At 38.3% G+C, this 12,456-nt stretch overlaps 1 protein-coding gene and 1 long non-coding RNA gene across 3 annotated transcripts in view; one reads left to right on the top strand and one right to left on the bottom strand.

The window, feature by feature from the left end:
• LOC102206918 (hexokinase-1-like) overlaps positions 1 to 12,028 on the top strand; it is a 17,209-nt gene extending 5,181 nt beyond the window's left edge. The window contains exons 3-19 of one of the 2 annotated variants that reach the window (XM_013915041.1): positions 355 to 503; positions 1,430 to 1,549; positions 1,845 to 1,940; positions 2,048 to 2,147; positions 2,593 to 2,776; positions 3,440 to 3,595; positions 3,687 to 3,920; positions 4,273 to 4,577; positions 5,602 to 5,750; positions 6,055 to 6,174; positions 6,405 to 6,500; positions 7,183 to 7,194; positions 7,817 to 7,916; positions 8,170 to 8,353; positions 8,580 to 8,735; positions 9,995 to 10,228; positions 11,023 to 12,028. In XM_013915041.1, the coding sequence (XP_013770495.1) occupies positions 355 to 503; positions 1,430 to 1,549; positions 1,845 to 1,940; positions 2,048 to 2,147; positions 2,593 to 2,776; positions 3,440 to 3,595; positions 3,687 to 3,920; positions 4,273 to 4,577; positions 5,602 to 5,750; positions 6,055 to 6,174; positions 6,405 to 6,500; positions 7,183 to 7,194; positions 7,817 to 7,916; positions 8,170 to 8,353; positions 8,580 to 8,735; positions 9,995 to 10,228; positions 11,023 to 11,173 (2,546 nt within the window). In that variant the 3' untranslated portion in view covers positions 11,174 to 12,028. The remainder of the gene's footprint in view (positions 1 to 354; positions 504 to 1,429; positions 1,550 to 1,844; positions 1,941 to 2,047; positions 2,148 to 2,592; positions 2,777 to 3,439; positions 3,596 to 3,686; positions 3,921 to 4,272; positions 4,578 to 5,601; positions 5,751 to 6,054; positions 6,175 to 6,404; positions 6,501 to 7,182; positions 7,195 to 7,816; positions 7,917 to 8,169; positions 8,354 to 8,579; positions 8,736 to 9,994; positions 10,229 to 11,022) is intronic. The other variant, XM_005749601.2, reaches the window with a different exon arrangement.
• Positions 9,998 to 12,456, bottom strand: part of LOC102207202 (uncharacterized) — a 6,170-nt gene continuing 3,711 nt past the window's right edge. Inside the window, exon 3 of the long non-coding RNA XR_312175.1 lies at positions 9,998 to 10,054. This is a non-coding gene — a long non-coding RNA (uncharacterized LOC102207202). The remainder of the gene's footprint in view (positions 10,055 to 12,456) is intronic.

Below are 12,456 nucleotides of genomic sequence, written 5' to 3'. Positions count from 1 at the left end.
GTATAAGAACAGCGGGGAAAAAATGTGTTCCTTGCAGCAGAGCCAAGAATGGGGCAAAAGGAGGCTTATATCAGAGCTCCGTGAGTGTCCTTGTGTTTTTGTTTTTCTCCATGTTACTCTGAGCACAGAAAAAAATCTTGCATAGAGAGGAAGTTGCATATAAATCCCTCATTATCCCTGTTCTTTGAGGTGAGGTGTGTGTGTGTGTGTGTGTGTGTGTGTGTGTGTGTGTGTGTGTGGGGTTGGAATACACCAGGGGGAGGACTAGTTGCAACTGTCTGTCATGAATTGCAATTGAAAAAAAATCACAAAACTCAAAAAGACTAATGTGTGACCACACTCTCAACCTGACAGAAAAGGGGGACTTCATAGCTCTGGACCTTGGAGGGTCGAACTTTCGGATCCTGCGTGTCAAAGTGACACAAGACAAGAAGCAACCAGTTCAGATGGAGAGCCAGATCTATGAGACCCCTGATGACATTACCCATGGGAGTGGGGCACAGGTAACCAAAAATATATTTCTACCATTTTTAAATGTACTAAACATTCTTGTTGTATTCTTCTTATTGAGCCATTCCTCTGTGAAAACATAGCTAAGAAGCAATCAGACATGTTGTTCTCATGCTGTAATCCTTGTCACACCGATGTATCGTAATCACACTTAATTAAGAATATTCAACATTACTGTCTACACACCACACAAAGCAGTTATAGTAAGGCCGACTCAACATTCAGTTTGTGTAAAATGATCTTTGTGACACTTGGGAATAATAAGAGCAACATCAGAACCTACACTGGCCTACACAGGACAGACAGTTGGCGGCCGTGTTGTAACATGATAACCAAAACATGAATGACAGTGTGATTGGTTTAGGCCATGACTTACACAGACAGAACAAGACAGATGCTGTTTAGTGAAATGCTGAACGGACAGCTGGTCAGAAGAAATGTAATGTGATATATCACAGGTTTGTTAACAAAGACGTGCATTTAGATTGTGACTTATTGTATAATATACAACTCTGTAAACAGTCTTCATTGGTGTGATTTTTTTAAAAACAATTTCATGCAAGTATACAATTAATTCAATGACTAAAAAGAAAAAAGAAAAAAAATAATAGTTTAAAAACATGCTAAGTCACAAGTCATGTCAATATGGGTAGATATCAGCTATCTTTCCAGGATCTCATGATGATTTCTAAAATATGCATGGTTTACAGAAAGGCTTTTAACTGTCTGCAATCTTTTATGTTCTTTACATATTTGTTGAAGCATTTTCTAAGTAAAGTTTCAGGGATATTTATGTAAACTGGAAATTGTACTTTAAGGATGCATTAACTTAAAATGATAAAGAAAATGTTACATTTGCACCAAAATCTAGTTACATCACCTTGAAATTCTTAAAAATGTCTTTTTTGTGTGTCTGCAGCTCTTTGACCATGTTGCAGATTGCCTCGGTGACTTCATGGAGAAACAAAAAATCAAGGATAAAAAACTTCCTGTGGGATTCACGTTCTCTTTCCCATGTGCCCAAACCAAACTAGATGAGGTAAACACTTCCAGTTTAAAGGATAACTGTACCACTCACTGTGCTCATTAAACACGTTATCACTACAATCTCAACATGTGTGGCTTGTTTCTTTTGTTAATAGTTTTAGATCAATAGCTCAATAATGCATTATATTTTATTGTATGTATTGTATTTATATTAAAGTATCATATTATTGTGTTAATATATTATAGATAATGTGTTTGGCGATGCCGTGACTGAAATAGCGATGGACATATATTTGAGATTGTCTTTGCCCGTCTTATAGTAAATTAAAGTTAGTCTTGTTTTTCAGGCTGTCTTACTAACATGGACAAAGAAGTTTAAAGCCAGTGGTGTAGAAGGCATGGACGTTGTGAAGCTTCTAAACAAAGCTATCAAGAAACGAGGGGTAGGTTTTTGTCTGTGGATTTCATTTGCAAACATGGATAAGACATCTGCCAGGTGGCTCTTTTTTTCCCATTTTGTTTTGAGTTAAACATAACCTTGTTTTCCCAGGACTACCAAGCAGACATCATGGCAGTGGTGAATGACACCACTGGCACTATGATGACTTGTGGATTTGACGATCAGCGCTGTGAAGTGGGAATCATTATAGGTAAAAACGGATTTTTACCACTGCATTAGGCAAATACAAATGCCTGAGCCAATGACACTTTTAAAGTAGGGGGAAAAACATCTTGCATTTCACATGATTTGATATGCCCCTTTTAAACAAATAGATCCTTTCCCCAGGCTTTGGAAAAGGTATTTAGCACCTTAAAGCCAACAGGTTTTAGTAACCAAGTGTACTTTATCAGTACTTCAAACCATCCCAGGATGTTGAGAATACATTTTTATATTAAAGTTCTAACCCTGAAGGGCAAAAATCAAGCAAAAATAATGTCTCTCGTCCAAGCTTGGGCAAAAATCACACGAGGTCCTGAGCACTGTACAGACGCGTGTACACAGTTCTACATGTGGGGGCGCCAAATAAGCTAAATAGCACACTGCATTCTGCTTTGAAGTGAAATAAGAGTTATGTCAGTTGTGCATCCTTTCAGGAACGGGAACAAATGCCTGCTACATGGAGGAACTGCGTCACATTGACCTGGTGGAAGGAGATGAAGGCCGGATGTGCATCAACACTGAATGGGGTGCTTTTGGGGATAATGGGTCCCTAGAGGACATCCGCACAGAGTTTGACCGTGAGATTGACAGAGGATCGATCAACCCAGGAAAACAATTGTAAGATTCCTTTCTTTTCTTTTTTTAAACTAAAGAAGGTTTTGAAAGTTTAAATATCTTTCAGTAAGTTTACTTACTGTAGACTACGATAAGTACAATGCAAGTTAGTTTTTTAAGTTGTGCAGCCAAACAGTAAACGAACTGCATATCCCATATGGAAAAGATATATATAAATCTTATAAAGTTTGTATCTGTCTTGTGTGAAACTTGTATGAAAAGCATATAAGTGTGAAAACAGATATAAGATCCCTTGAAAAATTATATAATGAAACTTGTATGTTTTGGATACTTACTAAAACAATATATGAAAGTAATGCGAAAGTGGCCACTTTCATGAGTAAATCATGTAAGCCTTATATGATTTACTCATGAAAGTGGCCACTTTCATGAGTAATCACATATAAGTTTTTACTATTTCTTTTCCGTATGGGATAATACACAAAAGTATACCAGTATGCTTAACTTCTTTGGGACTAGTTCTCTTTGTTGTTACACATTGTGAAGTTACTGTACACACACCACTATAGATAAAATATAGCTTTGTCCCTTAAGATTACAGTTGAAAAAAAGCATTCTAGTCTGCAGTGGACTGTAATTTAGATGAATAGAAATTGTAGCTGTGATACCTTATATGAAAACACTGTTGTGTTTCTTTCTGATTAGGTTTGAAAAGATGGCCAGTGGCATGTACATGGGAGAACTGGTACGTCTCATCCTGGTCAAGATGGCCAAAGAGGGGCTGCTGTTTGAGGGACGAATAACCCCCGAGCTCCTGACGAGAGGAAAGATTGAGACGAAACATGTATCTGCAATTGAAAAGTGAGACATGAAGGAATAAAATAGTTTTTCCACTTCCATTTTTCAACAGAAGAGTTAAGACTTTTTTAATGTACAATACTTGTAATTTTAGGACTAAGGAAGGACTGAAGAAGTGCATGGAAATCCTGACAAGGCTTGGAGTGGAGCCCTCAGATGAAGACTGTCTGGCTGTGCAGCACGTGTGCACCATCGTATCCTTCCGCTCAGCTAATCTAATATCTGCAACTCTGGGAGCCATTCTTTGTCGCCTAAAAGAGAATAAAGGAGTTGTGCGGCTTCGTACCACTGTCGGCATTGATGGATCCCTGTACAAGATGCACCCTCAGTGAGTAGGCCATAAAATGGGGACTAAAGGGCGCTTTCCAGAGACGCACATTTAGTTTGGATATTATGCACTCCAAAAAGACCTATGCAGCATAGAAAGGATGTACGCCAGATAATTCTTTGAGTGGCTTCAGATTCAGTCCTAAATGAAAAACTCCAGGTTTTGGTCTGTGTGGAAGTTCAGATCTGCTGCATTGTGAATTCCTAAAATCCTAAGTCACAGTTATCCTGTAATTGTGTAGTGTTTTATATATTTCTGCAGCCTGAATACATAATTCTGATGAAAAATAGATTTTGACACATTCTAATACTCACTTGAAGACTCACGAGGAATTCTTTTGCTCTCTGAACAGATATGCCCGTCGTCTGCACAAAACTGTGCGTCGCTTAGTCCCAGACTCAGATGTCCGTTTCCTGCTGTCCGAAAGCGGGAGTGGGAAAGGAGCAGCCATGGTGACAGCAGTGGCATACCGTTTAACCGAGCAGGCGCGCCACATTCAGCAGACTTTGGCAGAATTCCGGTTGAGCAAAAATCAGTTGTTAGAGGTAAAGAAAAGGATGAAGGTGGAGATTGAAAGAGGCCTGAAGAAGGACAGCCACAAGGACGCTACAGTCAAAATGTTGCCCACCTTTGTTCGAAGCACACCGGACGGAACAGGTAATTAAAATGAGACATACATAGATTCGTTTTTTTGTTAGCTCAGGTCCAAGTCAATCATTCACGCCTGTCTATGTCATATATGAAGGCCAAAGGAAAGTAATTCAGATGGAAATATCAATATCCTTTGATACTAAAGTGTTTCGTGTGGTCTATAGTGAAACCATGTGTTATACTCGGGAGTGTATTACCTGTAATAAGGCCACCATTGCATCAGGTAAAATTATTACATGCTTATAAAATACAATATCAGTGTTTGGTGAAACAAACAGTTGCATTATTTACCACAATAAAAACAGCATTATTAATAATTAAAGCGAGTCTATATGTCATCTCAAAGTAACTACTAAACTACATAATGTATCATGAAACAATCAGTCACTATATGTTTGGTTTTTGGTAATAATGAAAGCAGCGCTTGTGCTAACACAAAAAGCTTGAGTAAAGTTCATGGCACAAGGAGTCAAACAACAGGCTTCAGATATTTAAAAACCCAACAGCTGGACATGTTTACCCAGCACAAGCACTGCTTTTAGTGTATGAGGTGGACTTTATGGATCTGCATGAAAGGATTTTCACAATCCAATAACCAGTAACAGTACAAATGGTCAGTTTATGCTGACTGAAGACACAGCTGACGTTTCCTAGATCTATGTGTTTCTTTCAAAAGGTTTTCTGAAAATAGGTGATTTACCAGACACAGAAGCACACACGAGTAAACGTTGGCCTCACCTTGATAAACTAGCACTACTTATCTGTGATGCCTAATGGCAATTAATACATGAAGGTTAACATTTAGACAAATACTTTAAGATTTAAAAGCCAATAATTCTGTGCCTTATATTTTGTCCCTAATTCTCTGTACCTGGCAGTCAAATATAATTGCTATTTTCAAGTTTTTTAACCATAGAGAGAACAATATTTATTCTAAATTATAACCAGTACAACAGATAAAACTTATTCAATGGTTGTAGAAATATGTTTTGTGCCTTCTCATGCTCATTTCTTTGGCTTTTTTTAACAGAAAATGGTGATTTCCTTGCTCTGGACCTTGGCGGAACGAACTTCCGCGTGCTTCTGGTCAAGATTCGCAGTGGGAAAAGACGATCAGTGGAGATGCATAACAAAATCTATGCCATTCCCATAGAAGTCATGCAGGGCACAGGGGAAGAGGTACCGATCAGTTTTGCGTATTTGTTGCAGGAAACAGGAACAATAATCATGTTTAAATAATTCTCAGTCTTTAAAAACTGCTTATTCCATGAAAACAGATTAAACATTTATAGACATTTATAGCAATTTCTTCTCTTTTCCATCTTAATTTCTAGCTACAACAAAATCCATTTGAAACATGCAACTATCCAAATCCAAACCTGCATTGGTGCCATAAAGAATCTTTGTAACTCACATGAAAAAAAAAACACCAAAAGCCATTAGCAGTCCTGACCTTTTCTTTCTATATGATGTCTCTTTCCAGCTTTTTGATCACATTGTGCACTGCATCTCTGATTTCCTGGACTACATGGGAATGAAAAGTGCTCGACTCCCACTGGGTTTCACTTTTTCGTTCCCCTGCCATCAGACCAGCCTGGATGCAGTATGTTCCCTTTTTCCTCAAAGCAAAAACTTTACGTTGCTTTCAATCCAGCTACAACCAAATTACCAAGAATGCAAAGCATAATGTACAATGTAACGTACACATGTAATGGACACATACTTGGTTAATAAGTCGTTTTTCTGTCATGTTTAGAGAATTGTGAAATGTTATTCAGTCAAATTAAACATTATTATAATTTAAATCATTACTTATTGTTTTGTTATCTTCAGGGCATCCTTGTAACATGGACCAAAGGCTTCAAGGCCACAGACTGTGAGGGTGAAGATGTAGTGGAGCTTCTTCGGGAAGCAATCAAAAGGAAAGAGGTAATCACAGACCAGTTTGGTCACAACAACACGAACACTAGTTAATCCACTGGATTTGACAGAAAGCCCAAAGATGCCATTATTGTGAAAAGTTTGCTACTAAAAAATATGCATCATTTAGTCAAAATATACACTAAAAGACATAAAACCTAAAATACCCTAAAACCAGTAAATGGTTTCATTCAGTATTGTTAAATGATCCCAAATTTAATAGACATAAGTGTATATTTTATACCTCTGACTGCTGCTTGGTTATTGTTACAAAGAACAGCAAAACAATAAGATAAGATAAGATAAGATAAGATAACCTTTATTAGTCCCACACGTGGGAAATTTGTTTTGTCACAGCAGTCTTTGCATGGGATATTTGGTGAGATAAAAAAGGCTTTGTGTAAGCTGCACCTTTGCATCCTGTATAATGTAGGCACAGTTTGTCCCTCATATTGTTGCTTCTTTAACCCTCGGATGGTCATAGTGCAGTTTCAGCATAAACGCACTTAACCGCACTTAACCCCACCTCGTACTGTATAAACCTACAACAGAACAACAAATATGACTAATTACTCTCTCTAATAAATGACATTTTTATGAATACAGTTGAGTGTCACTGTTATATCTAGAAAATTCCTAATATCCACATGTTGCCACTTTTCGGTTTCACATATTAATTTTATTTTTTTAGATGGAGAATCCAGTAAGTATTAACCAAAGGTAAATCATTAACTAACAGGTAAAGCGGTACGAGCCTGGACCTGTTTACTGTCCTTATAGCATGCAATAACACCCAGAAGACATGCAGCTAAGAGCAGAGGTCTGGCAGAGCTCCTGAACCTTACAGCTCTTTGAAACTGCTTGTGTAGTTTGTTGTTTCGCCTGTCTAGGAGTGTGGGTTAACCGCATTGTGCTCAGTGTGGCATTTAAGATGTTTCCAGGTGTGATATTGATTCATCTGTCAAAACAACCATCCAGCAATGTTTAGTGAAAAACATGGACTTAACGCTGCTTTAACATCATCTTGGAAAAGTCTTAAGCAACAGCAGCTACCTGCTTTTCTTTAGACTGCAGGGAAAAAAATCTATATGGCTATTAATATAAGTAACCGGATGTAAACACTTCAGTATCATGAGTATGTGAATTAAAAATGTAATGAATATATTCTGGGCATTCTGGACACAACTGATTTTTTGCACGACAGATTTTTTGAATTGAAATTTGTCTATAACATGGAAAGCATACACAAGTTCTTACTGCATTATACGTGCATGTAATATTGTTGTACTTTGATGTGTAAACAATAATTCTTGTGATGTTTGTAGGAGTTTGAGCTGGATGTGGTAGCCATAGTGAATGACACAGTGGGGACGATGATGACCTGTGCATATGAGGAGCCCACATGTGAGGTGGGACTGATCGCAGGTGAGTGACACACAACCTATAACAAAAATATTTTTTCTACAATTATCTTGCAAGGTATGAAAGATGTAAGTAAATATTCATACAACAAAATGATATGTTTATGTATTTATTTTATTAAGCAAAACTACTTTTGTGTTATTTTGCACCTTAGCCCAATACTAATCTACAGTTAGAAAAGATTTGTTTTTTCAAAAACAAAAAAGAAATTTGGTAGTTCTTTTTAGATAACAGCCCTGGCTGTGTATACACTCAGGAACGGGCAGCAATGCTTGTTATATGGAAGAAATGAAGAACATTGAGATAGTGCCGGGTACCGAGGGTCGGATGTGTGTCAATATGGAGTGGGGGGCATTTGGAGACAATGGCTGTCTGGATGACATCAGGACAACATACGACCAGGCAGTGGATGAGAACTCACTCAACGAAGGCAAACAAAGGTTAGGATGCAGCTAGTACCCAACTATTTCACAAATAACAAAATAGCAACACCTGCCACAGTGCTATACTCTCCCCTCAACATTTTGGCCTGTTCAGTAATACTGGATCAAAGAGCAAACAGAAAAATATATTTAAAGGGAAAAAAAGAAAACAAATGGTATCTCTAGTTAAGAGAGCATCTTTACAGCTTACTGACACAGCTGTGTTAATTCTTTTGCATCACAGATATGAGAAGATGTGCAGTGGAATGTATCTTGGTGAGATTGTACGGCAGATTTTGATTGATCTGACCAAGCGTGGCTTCCTGTTCCGGGGACAAATCTCAGAGACACTTAAGACCAGGGGCATCTTTGAGACAAAGTTTCTGTCACAGATAGAAAGGTGGGTGAATCATTTCACACTAACATTATTTTTTTTTGCAATTATTGGTTAGGGCTGTTTTAATGCTATCAAACAATCATTATATACAAACTGTTTATCCAGGAGCAGACATTACAGAATTGTGGCGTCTAAAAAATAGTCTGTCCTATTTAAAGGTAAAATTCACCCCAACTATGTTTTTGAGCATTCAATTCAAACACAACATTCAATTTCTTCAATTAGAAGATAAAGAGCACATAAGTTGTGGTTACAGTCTTCAACCACTGCCGGTTTGAACTGATTTTCAACATTAGAGGGATCAGTTGCTTAAATAAAAAAAGATCAGTTTCTTCTCTCATAGAACTGTTACTGAATGCAGCCACCTGTTATGCTCTAGGTGATCTATGCTATGACATGGATATTCTGACAAATGTGTAAAGTTTACAAAGTTGCGCACAGATGTCAAGCCAGGAGACAGAAAAGTGAGTTCGGTACATTTACATTTACCACTCTTATCAAACATCACAAGTTAATTCAAATAAAAGTTTAGCACCAGAAGTATTTTGCATTTAATAACTACAAAAGTATAAAATTTAATTATATAACTTATATAACTTTACACAGAACACTGTTTGCTTTATACACCTCCTAGCAGGCATAGGCTCCACTGACTTTTACAGAATATTATATATTATCTATCTTGTGGATTTAGAAGATCAGAATATCAGATAAAGCTAATAGCACATAAGAAGTAGTCTATAATCCACCTCAGACAAAAAATGCACTTAGTTTGTACTTAGTTTTTTAGCTACAATATTATTGTGTGGGACAGTTTTTAATGTTCTGCCCCTACAGAATACCTGCATAACCATACAGAGGTTAAAAAAGTAATTTGTCTGATGCAGACTAATTTTCATACTGTAGCGAAATAAATGAAAACGGAAGTTAAGAAGAAAATGGTGAATACCAGAAAGCTAGAAAGAGTTAGTAGTACTGTAAAGTATCTGTGTTTATATAAAGCCTGCGGCTTAAACATGCAAAATGCTGGGAAATTAATAGTATACCAGCATGAAAACATGGGATTAAGCTGAAGTATTCAGCAAAAAGCAGTTTTTAATGAGTCACCACACCTAGGAATGATGAAGGAAGGGGGATGTGAGCACTTGAGCTTATGTGCTGTTTAAGCCTACCTTAGTCTCTGGGAACAGCTGTGAGGTATCCAATGACTCTCCTGCTGTTGGCTGACCTCTGACTCTCCCCCCTCCCACCTCTCTCCACAGCGATCGTCTGGCCTTGCTGCAGGTCAGAGCGATCCTGCAGCAGCTGGGGCTCGACAGCACCTGTGATGACAGTATTATCGTCAAGGAGGTGTGCGGCACAGTGTCCCGCCGAGCAGCTCAACTGTGCGGAGCTGGAATGGCTGCAGTGGTGGACAAGATCCGTGAGAACAGAAGACTGGACCACCTGGATGTTACAGTGGGTGTGGATGGCACACTCTACAAGCTGCACCCACAGTAAGAGCTGGGATAGGAACACAATAGAGGGCATGTTTGTGTGAAAGGAGACCCGTTCATTTTAAAATGTTACTGTATTTCATCAGTCTGCAAAGAATTACCCAAGATTACCAAACTCACTGGCCTTACAGTAGCACTGAATTATTTATTCAGTCACTAGGATGGAAAAACATTCAAAAAGTGCTGAAGGACCTATAGTCAACAAATAATATACTGGTCTTTTTTGACATTAAATAATGCATGTTAGACATTGAAAAGATAAAGCAAATTGTACGTTTGCAGATGTCCAGAATAAAAACAGCAGAAACTGTAATAAACATATTACAACCCATAAATAGCCAAGTATTAGTATGTTATAAATCAACTAAATGTACAATCTGTCTACATCTCTTAGCCTTAAAACACTTTGATCTGCTACCACTTGTGATTCTTTGTGAGGACAAATTACAACTATACCAGTTTTTTATATAAAAGATAATTTTCTGAAAAAGTACCTCAAGGCTAACATCTTCATTTGGTTGTTTGTCGAGGGGACTACTGATGGACTCTTGTAACTGGGGTTACAAATTAGGAGATAACTGCACCAATAAAAATCCAGAGGACCTCTTTTACCTCCAAGTCCACACCCTCTCGATAGGCCCGAATGAACCTCCTCACACAACTCTGTGCTGCTTCTAGTTGTAAAGTTTGAATAATATGTATGTCTGTCACCTATGCTGGAAAGCAACTGTCATTTCAAGTTCAGTAGCAAGCTGCCTCATAACCACAGTTTCCTCTTGCTCTCTTTTCTTCAGTTTTTCTCGGATCTTCCAACAAACTGTGAAGGAACTCGCCCCCAAATGTGATGTCAACTTCCTGCTGTCTGAGGACGGCAGCGGTAAGGGAGCTGCCCTCATCACTGCTGTGGGCTGCCGCCAGAGGGAGCTGGATGCCCAGCAACACTGAGCAGCTCTGTCCCAATTGTCCACAAGAACTACCTGCTGCTCCACCATGACCTTCACGCACCGCACAGCCTACATCCATTTCCCCTTGGCAGCCGTGACTCCACCTGTGCCCAACTTGGTCCACCTACAGCCAGAGAGATATACTGCATGCAGAGAATTAAAACTCAGTATCTAAATATTTATTTATACTGCACCAGATGGTTTATTATTTCCGTGTTTGTACATTTTCCTCAATAGCTTGTCAATAACCTGACAAATCTAAACTCCCTTAGGTGTGCAATATTTGTGTACTACTAGTTTTATTTTTATATGAAGCCAGATATATAATTGTATTTATATAGCTCGGGCCAATTTGAATCCCAGAGGTCATCAAGATTTTTGCACCATAGACACAAGTAAATGTCTGCACTTTTTATATGAAAGTTACAGCAGCAACATGTCAATGTAACTTCCCATATGAAGGACCTTCTTGAAGCTGAATGAAGCCGATTGTTTTTACAGGCTCCTTTGGTTGAGAAAAACCAGTTCCAAAAGGGCTCGTTGCAAAGGTTTGAATGCAAGAGTCACGGCTGTTAAAATCTCCCTCATTTTGTGTGCTACATGCTCACACAACGTGTTTGTCTACTAACCCCTTTCTGTGTAACTGTCGATGTAATTCACATATTCAAATATTCCTGCATCACCATACCATTATTCCTCAAGAGTGGACAAGGTAGAAAAATCCCCAGAGAAGTGTTAGCCCATCCTATTGCTATTCGTAAACTATTAAACTTTTGGTGTTGTGATTTATACCACTTCTACTCATTGTATGTGCAAACAATAAATGTTTATTGGGCCCCAAGAAGAGTGGACATAATGAGCGCTTTTGTGTATATTTGTAGCTGAGTGTCAGTGTGTCTTACTGTATGACCTGTAGCTTCAATGTCCAAAGCTCTATGGAGACTGCATGCCTTACATCAACACAAAGGAGGTTACCGGATCATTTTCTTTCTTTTGCTCTATTTTTTTTTAACATCATTATAGATTTGTGATCGACACAGTAAAAAGCTAATTCATTAAATTATATTTTGTTGTGGAGTAAAACCTGTGTCTCATTCTTTAGCTGTCAAGCGGGGCAGAACTGGAAATGCAGATGGTGAAGTTGGTAACAAGCTGACACATAAAAAGTGCATTAAGTTCACCATTCATCTGATACAAAGGAAGGGCTGGGCCTGTGCCATAGCTTGGTAATTATCAACTATCTTGACTAGATAGTTGACTAGACACTTCAAATCCTGTCCCCCC

The sequence above is a fragment of the Pundamilia nyererei genome, unplaced genomic scaffold (assembly GCF_000239375.1).
Source record: "Pundamilia nyererei isolate P.nyererei 1_Seehausen unplaced genomic scaffold, PunNye1.0 scaffold00250, whole genome shotgun sequence".
NCBI lineage: Eukaryota > Metazoa > Chordata > Actinopteri > Cichliformes > Cichlidae > Pundamilia > Pundamilia nyererei.
The sequence above is the reverse complement of the archived record's forward strand: the minus strand, read 5'-3'. Positions and strand labels throughout refer to the sequence as shown.